Source organism: Octopus bimaculoides, chromosome 6, assembly GCF_046866305.1.
Source record: "Octopus bimaculoides isolate indiv1 chromosome 6, ASM4686630v1, whole genome shotgun sequence".
NCBI lineage: Eukaryota > Metazoa > Mollusca > Cephalopoda > Octopoda > Octopodidae > Octopus > Octopus bimaculoides.
Window position 1 is genome coordinate 99803204 of NC_142933.1, and position 23331 is coordinate 99826534.

The 23331-nt window shown below is 32.9% G+C and overlaps 1 protein-coding gene across 6 annotated transcripts in view; it reads left to right on the forward strand.

The window, feature by feature from the left end:
• Positions 1-20961, forward strand: part of LOC106875699 (UDP-N-acetylglucosamine--peptide N-acetylglucosaminyltransferase 110 kDa subunit) — a 64898-nt gene extending 43937 nt beyond the window's left edge. Inside the window, exons 6-22 of one of the 6 annotated variants that reach the window (XM_014923946.3) lie at positions 1385-1464; positions 2896-2985; positions 4137-4242; positions 7647-7787; positions 8751-8851; positions 9733-9886; positions 10610-10711; positions 11692-11871; positions 12062-12217; positions 13210-13299; positions 14246-14371; positions 15406-15693; positions 16665-16841; positions 17803-18090; positions 18680-18797; positions 19528-19651; positions 20249-20961. In XM_014923946.3, coding sequence (XP_014779432.1) covers positions 1385-1464; positions 2896-2985; positions 4137-4242; positions 7647-7787; positions 8751-8851; positions 9733-9886; positions 10610-10711; positions 11692-11871; positions 12062-12217; positions 13210-13299; positions 14246-14371; positions 15406-15693; positions 16665-16841; positions 17803-18090; positions 18680-18797; positions 19528-19651; positions 20249-20408 — 2481 coding nt within the window. In that variant the 3' untranslated portion in view covers positions 20409-20961. Of the gene's footprint in view, positions 1-1384; positions 1465-2895; positions 2986-4136; positions 4252-7646; positions 7788-8750; positions 8852-9732; positions 9887-10609; positions 10712-11691; positions 11872-12061; positions 12218-13209; positions 13300-14245; positions 14372-15405; positions 15694-16664; positions 16842-17781; positions 18091-18679; positions 18798-19527; positions 19652-20248 lie in introns of all 6 variants that reach the window. The other 5 variants (XM_014923945.3, XM_052968628.2, XM_052968627.2 and 2 more) reach the window with 5 other exon arrangements.
• The last annotated feature ends 2370 nt before the right edge of the window (positions 20962-23331 follow it).

Consider the following 23331-nt stretch of genomic DNA (forward strand, 5'->3'; position numbering starts at 1 on the left):
ACAAAAAAGAAACAACCCTTGTCATTATGTAAATATTCTGGAGACTGAGATATGACCTTAAAAAAATCCTTTCAAATATTTATAAGTGCCTAAATACTTCATGTATTATCAACATCTTTATTCTTTTGTGTTGTTTGAAATTCTACATGGTATTTACTCTTACATTTTTTAATGGAAATCTTCAAATTTGTCAAATGTTGAAGTATGTTTTAGAGGAGCAATTTAGATTTGTGAAGGAAATGCTTTGGCAGAGTGTTGTTGCAAGCTAAGATTGTTTGAAAATGTAATTAAAAAATAATTCCCCAGGGTACTATGAAGACACAGGTGTTGACATGTCATAGAATTAATTTGCCAGTGGAAATCTGTAGATATTGAAGCATGGTAAATTTTCTTTTGTCAGCTAAAAGTAGACTTGCTGAATGTATTTTAAAGAAACAAAATTCCTGAGATTTTAGAAACTAAGTGGTCTCAGTTTGTTTGGTTGCAAGAAATTATTTATGCAAGCAATCTGAAGCAGTTGGCTTTAGAAAGGGCATCCAGTTAGTGGAAACCATGCCAAAGCAGACATTTGACCTCAGTCCATCCCTCTGGCTTGTCAGTTCATGTTGAACTGTTGGAGCCCTGCCAGTATGGAAAAAGGGACACTAAATTGTTATGAAACAATGCTAACACAAGCTTTTCAAGTCTATCTTGCCTCTAATCGGTGTATCATTATTAGAGATTGTCTCCATTAGGGAGAGTAAGCCTGTAATTCAGGTGCCTAAAAGATTGAACATGATAATGGAAACTGGAGAAGTGGTGGCCAGATTTTGTTTCCATTATTTGTAATATTTATGTTCCATCTGTTTTAGTTTGATGAAATGAGAATATAAGCATAGACATTGTTTCAACTGATTATAGTACTCTCTTAGAAAGGACCTAGGTTTTATTTCCTCTTAGGCATTTATCTCCAGTGTGAAAAGTTTTGTTTTATTCTTTTTTTTGTAATTTAAAAATAAATTTTGTAATCTTGTCTACCAGCTTAATATTTAAAGAATATTAATTTTCATTGCAAAAAAAAAAAAAAAAACAAATTCTAATTTCTTGTCTACAGAAGTTGAATCTTTGTAGATATGTATTATTATGACAGTCTTGCTTTCAAAATATTCTCTTTTGAAGAATAGTACAGTGTGCTCAATAACTTGGGTAATGGAATCAGTCACACCTGAAATTACTTTTTCCTTTACCAGCAAATGAATTAATTAGCAGAAATGTATAGGGTTTTGCTTTTTACCCCTTTCTTAAGGGGCAATCTTTCATGTACTGGCTGTTAACAATCGGGCATAATTTTATCATTTAACCTTGTGGTAGTATTGAGGAATTTTCCATTTCTACTGTTACTTAGGCTGTGGCTTTGGATCCTAATTTTCTGGATGCCTACATCAATTTAGGAAATGTCCTAAAGGAGGCCCGGATATTTGATAGGTAAGTCATTAATTTTTAGTCATTTGATTTTTGCAAAATTATACATATTGCTTTTTACTTACATTTTAATTAGGAACATGTTATGCCATAGTTTTTTTCTTTAGAATATTTGGAATTTGAGGTAAAATTTAGTTTAACTTTTAGTTATTTATTGATTTTTATACCATCTTGCCTGGGACTACTTCTGGTTCTATGATAGAAGCTTTGTTTTAAAGTGATCTGAATGAAAACCAGCCCTCAATATTTTTTGCATATTTATGTTCTAAAAACCAGCTTAATAATGAGTTATTTTAATGAATTCTTCATTTTTAAAATTGAAACAAAAGCGATATATTTCAACAAATATGGTAATGAAAGGGTTAGGGTTATGTTAGGTAGGAAGACTAAGAAGTAATGAGGTAATTTAAAATTTTATCATTTGATACGAGGATTAGTCAGCATTTATAAAATTTTCTTAATCTAGTATTTAAGCCATACAAGAATTTGGAATTAGATTCATGCATAAATATTGTATAGACTAATAACTTTCTCTTTAGCACAATCTTAAAAAAAAAAAAAAAAAATGAAATGATTGGGCAAAAACTGTGATACTAGTTTTTTTTTATGATGTTCCCAATCATTATCAGCCATCATGTGCAGCACTGGAATAATTTTTAGGGTTTTAGCACAAGTGCCATATATGGAAATCCTAGACTGCCCCTCTTGGGTGTTCTTCCTTCGAACTTATTAGTTTTAATCCAGTGGGGGTGTGTTGCACATAACAGTTGCCAGTAATTTGATGGCAAAAGCTACCAGACAGAAAGCAATTCATTGATCTATGAAAGTTTTAGAGCTCCTCTCTGGACATTCTGTTGTTGCCTTTGTTTTTAACCAAGTCTACAGAAGGATTTGACATGAGCAGTGTAACAAAATAGTCATTTAATGAATAGTGATGTTCATAGTATTGGACACTCACTTTATGGCACTTTGGTGGACTGGGTTATTTAGGTTAAGTGTCCAGGTTGTGGTTATTGCCCACCTTTAGTGATAGGACAGTCTATGGTTTCTTAGATGATTGATCAGTACTTTTAACTTGACTCGATACGATTCTCATACAAGCTTACAATGTGTTTGCTGCAGAAAATTTTAGCTTTTTGTGAAAATAGGGAAATGTGTTACATGAACTGAAAACTGGTTAATGCAATCAAGATAGAGGGAACTTGCGTAGAAAGTGAAGGCAAATAAGATTGCTGGAACAGTTACGTGCAGTTATCTAGACGATCTTTTAACAGGAAATCTTGTTGAAAATGGACACCAGTCTTTATCTTTTAAATGCAAAAGAGATGTGTGCCATTATAGATATGTAAAGATGCTTGGACTGATTTTACTATAGTTAAATTTTGTATTGGAAGCTTCAAAAAATGTGAGAAATTTATTAATGTTTGTTTTCAGAGCTGTAGCTGCATATCTCAGAGCGTTAAACCTCAGTCCTAATCATGCAGTCGTTCATGGCAATCTGGCTTGTGTTTATTATGAACAAGGGTAAGTTTTTCTCAATTTATTCACTTTTATTACTGGTTTTTAAATATTGATAAAGTATATACTTGCTAACTTGTATTTACTATTGGGCAATCGCTACCAAATGTGAGTGAAATAACTTCCAACATAGAATCTATTTAGAATTGGTTAAATTTCCATGTACAGTTAAATGCTGAACTAAATAAATGTTTTACAGTATTCATGTCTCTTTAAGTTCATAAATATTGACTTTACCTTTCATTCCATGATTCGGAGTTCAGTAACCCATCAGCATTCAGATTACATTGTTTTGAATTAATCAGGCATTATCTCGTAGTTCTGAGATATCAGTGATGTGATTATTTTTGGAATGGCATTGTAGGATAGGCATGAGAGACTGGATGTAAAGCAGGTAGAATATTTTGGTCCAGCTTAAATGCTAAGGGGTTAAAATTAAGTACCAATTATAGTGTCAATCCATTAAAGCATATTCTTCCAAATGTTAATTATTACAGTATATTTAAAATAACATTTACAATATATTTAAAATGACATAAAATAATTTTTCTTTTGTCATTAATCCTTGGTGGTGCTCCAGCATGACCACAGCCACATGGCTGGAACAAGTAAAAGTATAATTATAATGCAATCAGTTCAAGTAGAGTATATGAGGGATATCAAAATGGCTTTAATTTTTATGGTATTTAACTAACTGGCGGGAGTGAGGATGAGGGCTCTGATTCCAAACTGCTTTTTTTTTTTTTTTCTGTGGATTGTAGCTTGATCTGCACAAACCCACTGATATCAGAACATCCATGGAAATTTGTATTAAATTCTGTCACTGATTATCTAGATACTTCATAAATTGTTAGGAATATCAATGGTTGTTGGAATAAGAAAAATTGAGTTTCATCCTTCGATAATGGTTAAAAATCTTTGAAAAGGTGGGATATTTTAATGGTTAAAATAGACACAGAAGTGTCTCAGGAACAGGAAATAATCACATTAAATCTGGTAATGTGTAGCTTTAGTGGGGTGGGTGGGGAGACACTAGATTAAGTTGAATGGGGAGCTGCTGTATTGTAGGAATGATTGTCAGCCCCTAAGTAGAGATTATGAATTTATATGAGAGTAAATTTTAAACCATTTTTTTTCTTTATTTTTGTGTATTTCAGTTTGATTGACCTAGCAATTGACACCTACAAACGAGCTATTGAACTACAGCCCAATTTTCCAGATGCTTATTGTAACCTAGCCAATGCACTGAAGGAGAAGGGTAAAGTAAGGAAGGTTAGAGTGTCTAAAATACATTTCTCTCCTTTTATTGTCCGTATTCTGTGTCTCAATAATACATTTTGCATTTTAATAAAAAAATACTTAATATACAGACAATAGTTACGGGCAATATTAGTAGGAATGTGAAATTGGTGGGTTGCACTTAAATTATTATAGGCAGGGGTAATAAAATTGAGTAATTTTTTTTCTATTATTTCTAATGATATTTGAAAATTATTTTAGCAGTTTTGATGGTAGAGACAATAGAAAACATGCCTTGTTGCTTTTTCAGTGTCTAGTCTGGTACATCACTTGCTCTGAGCTAAAATCTTGCCAGAGTTGACTTTGCCTCTCTTTTGGGTAAGGCTAGTGAAATAAATACCAGTGACATACTGAGGTTTTGATTTGATCAACTCTTATTACTTTCCCTTTTAAATTTTTTTCTCCCTCAAATCAAAAAGAAATAATTATCAAAATCTTTGTCAAAATTTTAGCAAGTAAAACACTATCGTTCTGTGATGACATTTTGCATCATGTGCACCCATATAATTTCATATTGCTACTGAGGAGGGAGATGCTAAATGGCTATCTTGTAGAAAAAATGTCATACACTCATTGTTAATGTGAGCTTTGTATTAACAGTTAAGAGTTCCCTAAACCTTAGTCATTTTTTCCGTGAACATGAACTGAAGAAACTTTGTTCTGAATTAAACAAGATTTATTATTAATCATGTTCATTAGTCAGTAGCTTCTCAGATCTATTTTTTAACATCTGAAAATAGGAATTTATATAGCTTTTCAAAAAATTTTTACAACTCTGCTGGGCTAAGGCATTCAGAGATTTGAGTTTCGTACTTTGCTCTTTGGGTATAATTCTTGGATTTTTTTGTAATCATAGGAACATTTGTAATCATTAAAATTGAAGGAATTTTTTTTTAAAATTACAAAGGCAAAACAAACTACATTAAAGTTTATAAATAATAGTTAAAATGTATTTTTGATAAAACTGCTTTTTCTGATAAAATTTGTGTGTTTTATATGCTTGAAAGTGTGTGTGTGTGTGTGTAAATGAATGAATGAATGAAAATATATATAAATACACACAAATTTTAGATATTGATTTTGTTTATATCATTTTTCTTATATTTTTTTAGTAATTTTATTTTACCTTTTTTTGAAAATAACTATATTACTTGCATTATTGGGGTTTGTTTAAAAATGTAAGTGCTTGTATAGAATTGGATCTAAGAAATCCTCATTAATTAAGGTTCCAATTATTTAATATTCATAAAAATAAATCCGCTTCATTTGTACTTGACAGTCTTAAATTAATTAATATAGAAAGTATGAATTAGTGAATATAAATTTATTTGGACGTAATTCACAAATAATTCTAAATACCTTCTAGGATAATTATTTCAAGATTTTTTTTTTTTTTTACTAGGCCTCATGTTTTATAACAGTCTATTTTATTCAACCAGTGCTTTTTATGGTAACTGCAAGCAATTTGATTAAAAACATACAAGTTCATTTAGTAGCTACTGATTTCCTTGAATTGTTGAATTGTAGCTTATGTGGTTTTTTAAAAGAAAATTAGTATAATTTAAACATAGACAGAGCATGTGTTCCCTCATTTGATTAAATTTGCATTTAAAAATACTTTTACATATCTGAATATTTCTCTATTCATTTATGTTGGGTTCTCTAAATATTCATTTTGATATGAAGATAACTTTCTGTTAGATGGTAGCTGTTTTTGTAGTTAAAAAAATATGAAATGAAGACATGAGGCCTTTTAGCAAGTATGACTTATTATATCACTTGTCTTATCATCTCCCAGAGCTGTATGCTTTTTGTAATGTTTCTTCTGGTTGAAAAATTACTAGGCTAAATCACTTTTGCTTCAAACTTGTTAATTTCTTTTTTGTGTCAGTTACAAAATATATTTAATCTATTGATATAACTACCAATTCACTATTTAACGAGATCAGAAAAATTAAGTTGTTTTGTCAATAAAATAAAGTTAGGTCTGACTCTTTGTATACATTGGGTTATCTGGAAAGGTCATGGCGATTTTTTTTTTTTTTTTTTTTTTTTTTAAGGGAAAGTAAAAGACAAAACAAAATTATGCAGTTAAATATTTATTCAACTAAATACGAACCATTTTGTTTCACAACTTTTCTCCATCTTTCCTTCAACTTAAAGCTTCTGTCTTCCCAGAATTTTGGTGATTTCTTGTCAAAAACTCCATTTAGGTGGTTTTTTTATGTCCCCCAAAGAATTAAAATTTTTACTATTGAGATTTTTTTGCAAGGGCCTGAATAAATGAAAATCTGAAGGAACAATATCTGGTGAATATGGTGGGTGGGGTAACACATCCTAGCCAAACTGCATTTATTTGCCAAATAAATGTGAGGTCTGACATTATCCTGATGAAAAACAATACCTTTCCTGTTTGCCAATTCTGTGCGTTTTTCTGGAATTGCTACCTTTAAATTGTCCAGTTGCAAGCTATACTTCTCAGAATTAATTGACTGGTTACTTGGCAGAAGCTCATAGTACAGGATTCCTTTCCAATCCCAATAGATGTAGAGCATTACTTTCTTAGGATGAAGACCTGTTTTTGGGGTAGCTAAAGGTCGCTCATGTCGCTTATCCCAGAATCTTTTTCACTGAACATTGTTGTAAATGATCCATTTCTCATCACTCGTCACAATTTGCTTTAAAAAGGGTGCATTTTCATTGTTTATACAATAAATCACAGATAGAAATGCAATTCAAAAGATTCTTTTCACTCAGATCATGTGGTATCCAAACATCATAGCGATTTGAGTACCCAAGCTTCACTAAGTGTTCATGGATGGTGGATTTTGATATAAGGCTACAGTCACCAACTCTAAACTTAGTGAACCACTTCTATACAGTTCTGTCAGCTAAAGCACCTTCACCATACTCAGCACATTTCGTTTTTGTTGCTTGTGGGACCTTTTTGCCTTTACAGTAATAAAAAGGCCTCAAGTGTCTAAAATGCACCTTATAATCTTCAATTTCCATAGGGATGCAAAATCGACATGAATTAAGTAATTTTGTGCGCTAACCAGAAATGTAAGCACATTATGTGTGTCGATAAATCTGATGTGTTCGAACATGTCAGAACATGAACAACTAAAGATTGGCATGAACTTTCCGGATGACCCAATACAATTCCAAATATATTTCAAAAATGTATTTTTAGTCATGTCATTTATGCTTGTTGGTTGAAATTTTAATTTGGCTTTTCTTTTTAGTTTATTCATCTTTTGAATTTATTAAACTGATTTTTTTTTTTGTTTTTTTTTTGTTTTCTACTTTTGTGATTTCTTTAACGATCACCTTTACTTTAGAAATGGTTTGCACTATTTCTCGTTTAGGTTGCTGAAGCCGAGGAATGCTACAACACCGCATTAAAATTGTGTCCCACTCATGCAGACTCTCTCAATAACCTGGCTAATATCAAACGTGAACAGGGTAACACAGAAGAAGCTGTACGTCTGTACCTCAAAGCTTTGGAAGTATGTTGTACTTTTTATAAATTTCCTGTGCAGTTGGAAATCCAATTGCCTCATCTGTTGTGAGACTGCTTTCAGAATATTGTAGTTGAGTGTGTGTTTGCATTTTAGTCTGTAGAAGAGAGAATGTCTAGCGTCTGCAAACTCTCACAGATTAAAGAGGTTGGGTTGTTTAGAAGGTTGCAAGTGGTTATATTTGCAAGAAGAAAAGATTGGGTGAAATGTCGTGCGGAAGAGATGCAAGTGAATTAAATGGTACACTTCTTATGGGATCAGAGAAACAGGAACTATTAGAGAAGGGACTGGCTAATAGTTTGTCAGTGTGTTATTGGGTTGGGTGCACTTAGAAATTAATTGTGATTACATGAATACTTTATGTATAAAACTGAAATCAATCCCAGTGTATCAGGAAGATGAAAATTCAATGTGGTATTAATATATCTGATGTCTACACATCATTTGAGATCTAATACACATTTCTGGCGTTAGGTTTATTTCCAAGCCGAGTATTTCATTTCTTTATTTTCTGTTATAGCAGATGTTCAATGCATCTGGCACTGTTCTTTTCAGCTATTTATATATCATTTTAAATTAAATGTGAAGTTCTTGTCTCTTTGGACCTAGCATTAGTCTTGAAAACTTGAATGTTCACAGCATGTTATCTATAACATCAGAAAGTGTCTGTCTCTGTAAAATTCAGCATTCTAAAAAAAAGCCCTTCAGCATCCAAGTTGAAACTAGTTAACAAATTGAGTGCATCTAGGAAGAAAAAAAAATTGCAGAATATCTATTATATACCAAGAATGGTTTTTTGATTAATCAGATTAAAAAGCATTTCAGAAGTAGGCATTTTTCTCCTCTCATGTTACATTATCCAGCTGAATATCAAATGTCTAAACCAGCTCAGCTATCACATTTACATACAGCTGGTGATACCTTTATATATCTTTTGTTTTTGTTTTCAAGGTGTATCCTGAATTTGCAGTTGCACATTCAAATCTTGCAAGTGTTTTGCAACAGCAAGGTAAACTCCATGAAGCCCTCATGCATTATAAAGAAGCAATACGGTAAGTTCAGATTTTGATTGGGGACTTAATCTCTAATGAAAGTCTTTTGTGATAAGATGTAAGAATATTTTTGTTTAGATTTTTATATAGTGATTGGTTTTCAGAGCAATCATAGATAGAATAAATTTTGAAATATGCTTTTGGGCAAGTGTCCTCTGATTGGCCGAAACCTTGAGAGTGGAAGTGATAAATTGTATAAAAATTAATATGTAGCATCATTTTACAGCCACACACAGAAAAATGCAATTCTTTGTGTGGTTTGTGTTTCCTTGTCTTTTACATCGTGCAATAGTTGTAAACAAGTAGTATCCTTTGTGTCCAAGTTTCTGTGGAAATAATGTCTGACCATGGGAGAAATATTACCTAACTTGGAAACAGGTTGGTGATAGGAAAAGCATCCAGGTGTAGAAAATCAATGAATTCTCCCTGTCCTTTGTAAGCATGGAGAAGTGGAAATTAGCCTGATGATGATGATGATTACATTATAACAACTGAAAATAAGATATTTATTTTACTCACTCTTCAAAGATCTCATCTTAGCTGAACTTTAAAAGTAGTTAAGCCATGTAGATCAGATTTACTTCCCTCTGTGAACATTGTTTTCTAAACAAATGTTGAATAAATTGCCTAATTTACTGTACCTTCATCCTCCTGAAGATAGAATCATACATTACTCAATGTTAGAAATAATTTAGTATTTTTTAAAAGAAAAATTCTCAGTATTAACCATGGTGTGTAATTAGTTTGAAGAACCACACCCTTGTTTTCCATAGATTTTCTTTCATCGGTTTACAATATAAAACCCTTCATTTCTACCTGTTGAATTGTGAAGTGCCTAATGATATATTGTACTAATTGCTTGTGCTGTTTTTGATTTCCAGAATTTCTCCCACATTTGCTGATGCCTATTCGAACATGGGCAACACACTGAAAGAAATGCAAGACATACAAGGAGCATTGCAATGTTATACCCGAGCTATTCAAATTAACCCTGCCTTTGCTGATGCCCACAGCAATCTAGCATCTATACACAAGGTTAGCTTGGGTCTAAGTTTTGTTTTTTTTTTCCTTCAGTGTGTATATATTACGAACTCCGTCATTATCAGCTCTTGTGATAATTTATTTGTTAAATAATTTTTTTTTCTGTGAACCAATAGTATTAATTTCAAATTACAGAAACAATTTAGACATTGAGTAATTGAATGAAGAGTTACTGAGAATTGAGTGTTGGTAATCTGATTGCTTGTTAACATAAGAATTGGAGATTTTGAGTATTGGTTGATCCCAGCTGTCTAGATTCAACCAAAACTAATCAAACATTCTGGTTGTGACCATCCTGTCTTACTCTTAGGGAAAGTGTACCCAGGAATAAGTTATCCAATGTCTTGCATTTTCAAGGTTGTAAGATATCATTTGAGGCTGGTTGGGCTGCTTTTTCTAACATATTAAAGTATCATGTAGAAGTTGTAAGCTGACTCGAGGATGGTGTCAGAACTAGAGTTCAAGGTTTTTTTAGATGATGTGAACTAAAAGTTAATGAATTTTGTGTCACAACACTAACTATCTCTCATTTGGATTACAACACAAGTTATTCAAATGTTTCATAGCAGCAACTTAAGACTCAATTGTACTTGGTCTTACGACAAATCTGATATACTCTTAGGGGCGTTTTTTTTGTGTGTATGTATGTGCCATAAACTCTTCCTTTAATGTATATAGAAGAATTAGGTTTGTTTAAAACTATCTCACTTTTTGCAGGATTCTGGTAACATTCCTGAAGCTATTGCATCTTATAGGACAGCTTTGAAGTTGAAGCCGGATTTTCCTGATGCATACTGCAATCTTGCTCACTGTTTACAGGTAACCATTTTTTTTGTTCTGTACATCAACTGTTGCTACAAAATCTAAGCTGATAGAATCGGAGACTGCTTCAACACAATGGAATGTAAAGAGAGAAAAAAAAAAGCTTTACAAATAAAAAAGAAAAAAAAAAACATTTGGAAAAATTTCCAAAAGGTTCTGAGATAAAATTAATGTAACAATCTTAGGTGGTGTACAATGTTTCACGATATTTTTTTTATCTAAATATAGAACTCTGCAGGGTGATTGGTATTAGGAAGGGCATCCAAATGTAAAAACTATGCCAAAACACACAGAAGTTTGGTACAATTTTCTGCTTGGCCAGCTCCTCTAAAACCGTCCACCCCATGCCTGCATGGAAAGCAGATGTTAAATGATGAGAATGGTGAATGCATAGTTGGTTGGTAACATGTGACCAAGGGTGGTCCCAGGTGGGTTGGTAATGTCAAAAGCTAATATAAATGGGAATTTTTTGTTGAAAGTTTAGATGTTTGTTTATTGTGATAACATTTGTTTTATGGCTCAGTGCTATTTGTATTGATTTGTAACACTGAAATTAGAGAAAGTAAGTCACAAACTAACTGGTTCCACTCTTACTATGAAGCTACAATGATGATGGTAATAAAATGTTTGAAATTGTATCTGTATGATCAATCTTTTTAGCATGAATAGTGTTACTTCTATTCAGCCAGTAAACCCATCCACGACACACAAGTATAAATTTTATATAAAGAGGTGGTAATAATTTTAATAATAAGAGCATTACTGGTCAATGCAAGTTGGTGATTGATGGTTGTAAGACCAGCGGTGAGAAAGGAGTGTATTTAAAACCAACTGAATGTTGTATTATAAATCTATGCTATTGTAGTATGATAAAAGAAACCTAAGACTAGTGTTCTCCCTGTTTTTGTCCCCCTTCCCCACTTTTATTCTGTGTTTTGAAGCTGAAATTAAACAAATTTTTTTGCATTCTTATCCAGATTGTTTGCGATTGGACTGATTACGACAACCGTATGAAACGCCTTGTTCAAATTGTTCAGGACCAATTAGAAAAGAATCGACTTCCTTCTGTCCATCCTCATCATAGTATGCTTTATCCGCTCTCTCATTCTGTTAGGAAAGCTATTGCATCACGGCATGCTAACCTTTGTTTGGAAAAGGTCAGTTTGATGATTTCCATATATCTATTTCTCGACTTGTGGCTAATTGATTTGACATCATTGTACGAGTATTTTGTATAAATGCCAAACTAGTTTATTAAAATTAATAATTTTAATCATTTGAAAATTTACTACAATGTTAATCTTTCACACTTTTCTAATATGTCTGGCTTCTCTTTTTTGTCAACAGATTAATGTATTACATAAACCTCCCTACCAGCATTCCAAAGTTCTTTCTCCGGATGGCCGTCTACGTATTGGTTATGTCAGCTCTGATTTTGGCAATCATCCAACTTCTCATTTAATGCAAAGTGTTCCTGGTATGCACGAGCGTAGTAAAGTGGAAGTAAGTAATTGTTTTTCTTTACATTTCCCCTTCTCATTCTTGGTTTTCATTTCACTTTTAACTTCATCACTTTAACATGTTCTCTGTGTAGTGCTTTCTCATAGACAAGAGATCATCTTGTATAATGTCAGGTGAAAGATTATACATTAAGAAGACTTGTGCCTTCAAAAGTCCTATCCTACTTTAACTTTTCATCTTCTGATATGAATCCACCTCCTTCAGTACTACTCCCCACCCTCAGTTGAAGGCTCATGTCTGACAGGGTACTTGGAGACCTCAATAATGCTGGTGCCACTTAAAAGGCACCCAGCAAACACTGCAAAGTGGTTGGCATTAGGAAGGTCTTCCTCTTATAGAGGCCATGTCAAAGCAGACATTGGAGCTTGGTGCATTCCTCAGACTTTCCAGCTCCTGGTGAACTGTCCTGTCCTTGCCAGCATGGACAAGGATGTTAAACAATGATAATCTCGTAGGCAAATGTATTCAATTTGCCTTTGATAGCATTTAGTAATACAAAGATGATTTAACCACTATAAACTCTAAACTTAGCGTAAAATGTTTGTCCAGCCAATACTGGCTGAGATAAATGATGCTTGGTTACTATATAGTCATTTTGTGGTCTAATTTATCATACTGCCATAATAGAGTTTGCTGCTTTGTTCTTTGTGCCCAGCTGTGGTTACACTTTACCTTTTTGTTAATTGTATTTCTGTTGAAATTCACTCTTTGAGTTAATGTAAAAAATAATGAAAAATTAAGTAACTGACTGTCGATATTTACATAATGTTTGGAACATAAATTAACAGGAAATTTTAACTTTAAAACCGGAAGCTTGTCTCATAAGTCATCAAACATTCAGTAATTGAAATTTGCCATCCAGTATTTTGTCATTTGCTTTTTTAAGTATTGAAACTAGTAATTTGAAATATGAACTTTTCGTATATAAATTATGTGAAAATTAAGTTTAATGTTTCTTTTTGTGATTTTTGCAGATATTTTGTTATTCATTGAGTCCAGATGATGGAACTACGTTCCGAGCTAAAATAGGAAAAGAAGCTGAACATTTTGTAGATTTATCACAGGTGAGAATTTGTTGGTTATTATCTGATATAGTATGTACTATTGCATTGACTTCCAAGCGTAGTTATACTTACGAATATTTAGCATTTAAAATGCTGGTGTTTTAGATCTGTTGAGGTCTTCATTGAAAAAGTTATGGAACTAAGGAATTTATCCTAGAGTTTGTATTGAAGAGGCTAGATGTGGCCAGTTTGTTTGAACAAGTAGCACCATTTTTAATGGTTGCATTTGATCGGAGTTGACATAGTTTCTTTTCATGTATTCAGTTATTTAAATTGGTTATTATTATACAAATACATGTAGCATCATTTGTCACTGATTCATTGATCATTCATCTGGGGTAATGCTCAATAGTGAAGCATGACATATTTATCACAAATTGACCAACACAAGTTGGCGATACCATCAAAGATTCAGCTTTTATTGCCAAATTGCACTTCATTGATCATCCACAATCCTCAGCTCTACAGAATAAATTGACTATCACTTGTGTATACATGACTGTGCTGGAAGTTTTTTTTTTTTACACAGGTTTACATACACCCATCAACATGGGATCAGTAAACAAAATTCCAAGGCACCTGATCTTAAATGATGTAGAGGGGTGTATTCTCTACAAGAAAAAGTAGATGAAAATATGTGGTGGTGGAAGCTTCACTGTTGTGGATGTCACAAGTTTTCTGTCAATGAATCAATCATTTTTTTTTTCTATTTACAAAGTGCACAAAAATTATTAATGAAACTCGTTAAATAAGGACATGTAAATAATTCACATTAAATATTTATTCAGTTAGATCTTTTTAAGAAGCATATTGATCACCTATTTCATAGACTTAATGGCCTCATTGATTACTGAAATTTCTATGTAATTTATTTAGAAAGTAATAATTTTCATATTTATCCAGTTGCTTTTTTGCTAACCAAGCTCTGTTTCTTTTTTAAACTAAGATACCATGCAATGGGAAAGCTGCCGACAGAATATATGCAGATGGAATCCACATTCTCATCAATATGAATGGTTATACAAAAGGAGCTCGCAATGAGCTGTTTGCCCTCCGCCCAGCTCCAATCCAGGTAAGATTTGCCTTAACAAAAATATTGATTTTTATTCATAATGATGGAAAAAAAAACCCAGTTCTGCCATTGTTGAATTATTATTAATGAGTTGGCATGTTGGGCAAAACCCTTGGCGTCATTTCTTCCATCTTTATTCTCTGAGTTCAAATGTTGCTGAGGTCGACTTTGTCTTTCATCCCTTTGGGGTTGATAAAATAAGTACTGGCTGAGCACCAGATTCAGTGTAAGCTGTTTGTCTCTACCTTCAAAATTTCATCCCCCATGCTTATCGTTGAAAGGATTATTAAAATGGTGAGCTGGCAGAATTATTAAGCAAGCTGGACCAAATGGTTAGCAGCGTTTTTTCCAGCTTTATGTTCTGATTTCAAATGCCACTGAAGTTCACTTTGCCTTCTCATCCTTTTTGGGTTGATGAAATAAGCAGCAATGGAGTAATGAGGCTGATGTAATTGACTTACGCCTCCCCTAAAATAACCAACCAAATGCCAAAATTTTAAACCACTATTATTATCTGCCTGCTTCAATCACTCAAAAATTCCATTGTTGTCAGCCACTTGAGTATATTCATCTTACTGACAGATTATAGGTATTTTAAACACTTAAATATTTTTCTGTAGAAATTCTCATCTCTTATAATTGATATTCACATGGAAGTTTTGTATTGGTATTATCCTAATATTACTTATTGAATCTCTTCACTTCAGGAATGTTTTCTAAAAATTGTTTTTCTTTGTCAATTGAAATATGGAAAAATGTTCTGTAGATATTGCCAGTTAATTAATCCTTATTTGTTGATAATGCAAATATCACATCATAGACAACTTTCAAATTAGTTCAGAGTATAATATGATTGAAGCATTTTAGCAGTTGATGCACAGTGCTTCTTAGTTTTGGTCAAACAATTTTTCTATATTAGTCTCAACTGCTTTAAAGTGAAATGTGTTCAATGGTTGATAGATTTTGCTTAAGTATTTTTAGTGTAGTAACTTCTAATGAATTCAAGTTAACTTTTCTAAAAATTTGTTTTGTAGGTAATGTGGCTTGGTTATCCTGGAACAAGTGGAGCTCCTTTCATGGACTATATTATTACAGATGCAGTAACCTCTCCTCTCTACTTGGCTAATCAATATTCAGAAAAGTTGGCATATATGCCAAATACGTTTTTTATTGGTGACCACCGGCACATGTTTCAGCATTTAGTTGAGCGTGTTGTTATAGAAACAAAGGACGGTAAAGTAGCTGACAATATTCAAATTATCAATGGTACAAATTTGGAACCTTTAAAGTCTGCGGCTGAAATAAAAATGGGTGAAAACGAGGTATGCATATTTTATTTTTGCTTATATTTGTTTAATATATTTGGCGTTTAGATATTTTACTTTTTGTGAGATAAAAAAGCATTGCTAATCACTGTATATTATTGTTATAAGCAGATATTTTCTATAACCCTAGGCCAACTAAAACCTTGTTAGTGGATTTGGTAGTTGAGAACTGAAAGAAGCCCATTGCATATGCAAGTGTGTGTTTGTGAACTCTTGGCCACCATATTGTGAGATTGTTCATTTCCAAGTCTCTATGAAAAGCATGTCTGGACTTGGGGAAATATTACATTGCTTGGAAATAGAAGACTGGTGGCAAGAAGGGCATCCAGCTGTTGAAAATATGCCTCTGCAAATTCTCTCGGACCCATGCAAGCATGGAAGAGTGGAGATTAAATGCTGATGAGCTAATCTTATGAGTGCTTAATATGCTAACCCCTTTTCTATTATTTGCGGTACCTACATTTATGTTAATTAGCGAAAGACAAGTTCTGAAATTTTTTCATTTATTCTTCCCAGTTAAAAAAATTTTTTTTTATAATACTTAAGAAATATGTTAAAACAGTTTTGTGTGAAGTTGATTTATGATAGAATGCTCACACTCTTAGTTGAAAGATTACTGGACATTAAAATAAGTTTAGGTGACTCTGCTAAGTAACGAGATCATTGCTGTAATCAACCTCTGGATAAATCTTGTTAATTAAGCTCCACCAAGCTTACTAGTTCCTGGCATATTGCATGAAGATTAAATCTGCAGAAGCATCCAGTGATTCTAATCTGTTATAGGCCAAATAATATAAACTTCTGGCAAAATATTGAGGTGGAGGAAGGGTTTTCGCAAATGAGAACTTTGAACTTTTTGTTGGGGGGGGGGGGGGATTTAATTTTAAAACTACATCTGTTGTATTTTTCGTGTGTGGATGTGGGTGCTTGTTCATTTAATTTATCGTTTTCCTTATATCCACTCTCAGATGAATAAGAAAATTATTCCAAATGAGACCAATGATGTAAAATCTAATGGTACACAAATTGCTTCTGCTGTTTTGGAGAATCCAGTCACCACTGTGATGCAAAATCTAATTAAGACTGAAGTTGCTTCAACATGCATTAATGGAATTATTGTACAAAATGGATTAACCTCGAGCCAAGTAGGTGTCACACACTTTCTCTCATCCAAATTGATTCTGTGTGGCAGTAAACTTACAGTATAAAATGCAATCATGAGTCAGTTTCAGCTTTTTGTTTAAGCTAATGCTATAATACCTTTTGTGAAAGGTTTGAGCATCATTAATTTTCAATGTTTTCCTCTAACTCCTGGATTTTTATCCAGCAGATTAGTCACTTAACTCTAAGACTTTATTCTTAATCATGCAGTGTGTTAATGTTTTTTTTTGAAGACACTTTATGGAGGAATTACTCGTATAAGGACTTCTGATTGTTTGTGGTACTTAAATATTCTGACATAGTGACATGTGAAGTCAGTTCAGGGATTTGAATAGGTAATGTAGTACACGTATCCTCGTTTATCACTGATTCAGTCATCACTGATCCAGGATAAGATACGCTAATTGTGAACTGCATTACACTTTCTCAAATTGATTGTGTGATAACGTAGATCAGTAATCAAAGTTTCAGCTTGGATTGCAGAAGCACACCTTGGTGACCATCTCACAATGCTCTGGTCAACTTAGGTCTTGGAAGTAAACTTACTTTTTCCCCCCCATATGTTCTGTTGTTCAATTATTACCAATTCATTCAGCATGGTGATTTTTGGCAACCAAACGCCCATGATAAATGAGGATAGGTGTACTTTGCTTGAAGGCTGCAAAGTACTTTAGCCAGATGCGACAATATGTTTGCCATGTTATCAACTTACAGATAATGTCTCTTTGTTATGTATTAAGCTTTGGTATTACCATCTTCAATCAGTCTTGTCAAAGTAATTTTTCTCTCCAAATACAATAGTAACAAAATTTTGTTGTCATTGACAATAGCAATTTTTGTAGATTGTATGTTGCTTCTTTGTTTCTTAAATATCAAATTCCCCTACCTATATTAAATAGAAATATTGTCTTTAAACAGCCTTAGATGAATGAATTGTTATTTCAGACTAACAACAAAGCTGCTACAGGTGAGGAAGTTCCTGAAAACATAATGTTAACTGCACGGTCACAGTATGGACTACCGGAAGATGCTGTCGTTTATTGCAATTTCAACCAACTGTACAAGATAGACCCATCAACATTAGACATGTGGGTAGATATCTTGAAAAGTGTGTCAAACAGTGTGTTGTGGTTACTGCGTTTCCCTGCTGTTGGTGAGCCAAATATTATTCAGGCAGCCACCAGTCGAGGACTTTCTGCTGGACGAATTATATTTTCCCATGTTGCTCCGAAGGTCAGTCTCTGTGTTTTGTCATTTTAGCTTTCATTCTTTCTAATGTTTTAGATTCTCTTTTCCATGGTAGAGTAAGTAGGATGTTGTTTATATTTGGGTGTACATGTGGGAGGCTGCTGTTATTCATAACAGATCTGAATACCTTTTCTACATTTAACCATAAAGAGGTGCATTGTCTAGTTTGTCAAAACAATCAGAATAAATAGGTATCACTTTTGACAGAAAAATCTGATTGGCTAAAGGGTTAAATGGCTAGTACAAGGAATCAAAATTGGTTTGTGGTGAGTCCTGTTACTTTTGAATGTTAATCCAAATCACAAAAACCAAATTTGGTGAAGTTAGGGTTTCATGATTACAAGTTTAGATTCCATTGTTGTCCTTGTATTCCAAGGAATCCTATTCTTTCCTGAGCTACTAGCTAAATAAATAACTGCCACATTTTATAACTCTTGTCTTTAACTTTTTACAAAAGTATTTGGAAAAGTTTTGTGAGTTTTGTAGCCAACCAGGGTTGCACGTATACAAGGCAAATTTCTTTTCATATTTTGTTTCCAATTGTTCTGAAAGCGTTGTTTGTTGACTATTATAGGAAGAACATGTACGTCGAGGACAACTTGCAGATGTTTGTTTAGATACCCCCTTGTGCAATGGTCATACTACAGGCATGGATGTTTTATGGGCTGGAACTCCAATGGTAACTTTACCAGGTAAGATGGCTTTCTAAGAGGTTTCTGCTTACTTAACCCAGTTGATTTGTTGATTAAGAATCTCTGTTGGGGAGGAATTTAGCTTAGTATTATGTACTAGTTAATGGATAAGAAAATGTTTTCTTACCCTTGGTCACAAATCTGCTGATATTGTGATATAGTATTCATGACATAATATCCATTTGATGCATTCAGTGTGACTCTAGTTTGTCTTTTAGAATGTTTGGCTTTGGTAATCCTCTGCAGTTCATTTAGTAATAATATAACCATTGTGCAAAAATCTTGAGAACAAGCTTAGAATTTTGTTTCTGGGAAGTTTTTTTAACTTTCTGACTAAGAGTCTACTGTGCAGTGTGGAATCTAAGAAAATATCTATCAGTTTGTGTACTGAAGGTCTCCTCCAACTTAAAGAATACTTCCACAATAACCCATTAGGGGTTGTTGTTCAGTACATCCTCTGGAAATGGTTAAACTCTGTCTAGCTGACTTGCTCAAATGACCTGGTATTTATATTGATAGTGCTACATTTCTTTGAAAATACGAATCCTGATCGTAATGACTGGGAATTGAAACCATGATGTTGCAATTGTGAGCGTAACACCCTAACCACTAAGCCACAGCTCCTCACCCCCATCAACTTTGAGATTACTGAATATACTAGATGAAATAATTATATTTCTGGTGAAATTCCACTCTTGTATTTCTTACACAAAGAAAATTTAATTTTCAGGTGAGACACTAGCATCTCGTGTGGCTGCTTCTCAATTACACACTTTGGGTTGTCCTGAACTTGTTGCAAAATCTAAGGAAGATTATATACATATTGCTGTTCGCTTAGGAACTGATCGCGAATAGTAAGTATCCTGTTTTTCCCCTACTCTATTTATTTGAAATATTGATATTAGAAAGTACAGAGTTAATATGATTAAAACAAATTATTCACTGTTCATATACGGTTAACTTTGATCAGCTCTACTCAGATATCTATAACACAGAACTAGATGATTGCATATTTGGTGCAACTTAAGTTTTATCTAGGCCATCTTGGAGTTCAGTATGGAAACAAATGAAATTGGCTGCATTAGCAAAAATATATAACAAAATAAATTTGGCTGTGTTTGTATGGACAAGTGTATTTTGAAAGAGGGGCCTTGCAAATCTACCAGATAAATGGTAGAAAATGGAGAGGAAATTTTAGATTAAAAAATGACTTTGTTTATCTAAATTTTCAAAAAAAAAAAGTATTAAAAAAACCACATTATTTATGGGATGACTCAATATGATTGAGAATTTCATTTTTAATTTTATTTTATAGAATTTATTAATTAGATGCTCTGTGAACGTTTTGTGTTGATCTTTTGCTTTGCATTGCAATAGTGAGAAAGTTTTTCAAAAATAATTTTTGCATATTTAATTTTATTTATTCCATATTTTTTTTTTCTTTTTAAAAGCTTGAAATCTGTGCGAGCAACAGTGTGGAAAGCGAGGACAAGCAGCCCATTGTTTAACACAAAACTCTATGCCAGTCATCTTGAAAAGTTGTACACTCGTATGTGGGAGAAATATGAACGCAATCAGTCGCCTGCTCATTTAGTTGAGCCTTGGAGTTGAAGCTAGATTTGTTTTGTTTGAATTTTTGTTTTAACATTTTTTTCCTCTCATCAGCCACTGAAAGAGGTGGTGGCAAAAAAAAAAGAACAGATCAATAGACCTGGCTATATTTATACATATATATATATATGTATGTATGTATAAATATATATATGTATAAATATATATTATTACCATTCAATCACTGTAAAATCATCCACAGGGAAGTTGTGGCTTCTCCACCAATCATTCACTTCATCACTATAAATTTCATTCATCTTTTAACTACAAATTGACTCTGATTGCCAGATTATATATGGACATATACTTACAAACACCACATGCACATCATACACTACATGCACACACACACACCAGACATATACATAAGTGTGCTGTCACTCACATAGGTGCTTGATGCACATATGCCACATGCAGCACACGCATACCATACACAGGTGTACATATACAATTTAAAAAGCTTTCACATCTGACTGAAATGTTAAGATTTTGTTGGCTTGAAAAACCATTTAAAAATAAAATTTAAAAAAAACCCTTTAAAAAACACTTCCAATCAACCAGGATCTTTTAGTATGTATGTTAATGTATGAGGATGTATGCAACATCTACATAAGCTGGTTTTTTTTCAGCATTTTGTTAGCACGGCTTAAGACAAAAATTCCGAAAACCAGCAGCTGCAAAAAACCTGTTGCCTTTTTTTAAACTTAAAAAAGAAACAACAAAAATCCAAAACTGGTTGCAAAGTAACGGGTCAGGTCGACAGTGACCAGTTATTAATTATTAATATATATATATATATATATATATATACATACATATATATATATATATATGTATTTATTTTTCTTTTTTTTACTTGACCTTTCACAAAGTTTTGCCTTTTGACTTTTAGATCTGAAAAGTAAAATGAGGAAATCTAGTGTTAGAGACCAATCCAAACCATAGTGGATGAAATGCTTTCCCAATAAAGATAGCTATGGAATTCAAATAAAGAAGTTATTTATATATCTGTATATATATACATATATATATATATATATATATATATATATATATATATATATGTGTGTGTGTATTTATGAAACAGCTATTTCTCTTTCAATCACTTTTTAAAAAATTTCTTCTCTAAATTCCTTTTTTTTTTTTTAAGCTCTTATTGGTAGTATTTTGTTAAAGCATTTTTTTTATTTTTTAAATTTAAATATTTATATTTGTGTGTGTGTATATAATAGTATATTAAATTTGTATCTATATATATATACATATGTATATAATATATATAAATTTGTGTATGTATGTGTATATATATAGTATATATATATAAATTTTTTGCGTCTATATATATATATGTATATATATATATTAATTTGTATATATTATATAAATTTGTATATATTTAATTTGTGTGTGTATATAATAAAAATTTGTGTGTGAGCGCGTGTGTGTGTGTGTGTGTGTGTGTGTGTGTGTGTGTGTGTGTATGCATTGCTATGTAGATACTGGGTTTTATCTCGCTGTGCTGCACCTTGGGCAAGTATCTTTTAATAGCCTCGGACTGGCTGATGACTTGTGATTGAAGTTTGGTAAGGGTGGGGGGAAAATTTTGCTGAGTCCTGTGCGTTTATATTTTGGCACCACTCTGAAGACTGGTGTTGTTGCTTGTGCCCTTTTTTTAATGTCCCATAATGTTGCAGTTTGACAGTTAGAATTGATTAAAAAGCTGCTGGTGTTAATACCATTACTTACAACCCCTTGGAGACGGTACCCCAGCAGGGCTGCAAGTTAAAAGACTGGAACCAGTACAAGAATGTCTCTGTGTGTATGTATGTATATACATATATGTGCGTGTGTGTGTGATTCAATGTGGGTTAGGGACTCTGAATGGATTTTGTGAATAAGTTTTCCCTCCTTTTTATCCCTCTGTGTGTGTGTGTGTGTCTATATACACACACACACATTATGTATATATATATATATATATATATATATATATATATATATAAATGGTTTTGTATGTTTGGCAAGTTGATGACTCATTACAAGAGATGAACAACAGGTTGACTGCTGTCAAGTGTCGTCTCGTTTTGTTTACATGGATAATTTTTACCTGCAGCACAGTAGTAGCAACAACAATGATGGGAAGCTAGCAATTGACCTTGTAGTTCGTAATACCTCCTTCCCCTCCAGCTACTGCTGCTTCTCTCAATTTCAGGGTAATTATGGTAAAAATAAATAAATATTTTATATCTTCATTGAAATAACTTACAATGCAATCTCTTAGCTAAAAACATCATTGTATGCCTTCATTTTCCTGGTTTTTCATGTTATGTTTAAGAATTTGGCATGCATTTTGAAGATCAGGGAATGGCTTTTCCCTCCCTTGGTTCTTTTTTTAATATTTAGGTTTAAAATTTCTCTTCTTACAAAGAATATTAGATAATAGGCGTAGGAGTGGCTGTGTGGTAAGTAGCTTGCTTACCAACCACATGGTCCCGGGTTCAGTCCCACTGCGTGGCATCTTGGGCAAGTGTCTTCTACTATAGCCTCGGGCCGACCAAAGCCTTGTGAGTGGATTTGGTAGACGGAAACTGAAAGAAGCCTGTCGTATGTATGTATGTATATATATATGTATGTGTGTATGTGTTTGTGTGTCTGTCTTTGTCCCCCCAACATCGCTTGACAACCGATGCTGGTGTGTTTATGTCCCCCGTAACTTAGCGGTTCGGCAAAAGAGACCGATAAAATAAGTACTAGGCTTCTAAAGAATAAGTCCTAAAAGGTGGTGCTCCAGCATGGCCACAGTCAAAAGACTGAAACAAGTAAAATAGTAAAATAGTAATATAACGTCTTCTAATATTCAGATTAAAAACTTCTTAGGATCTTTTTTTTTTTTTTTTTGTCTTTAACAAAGCTAAAGATATCA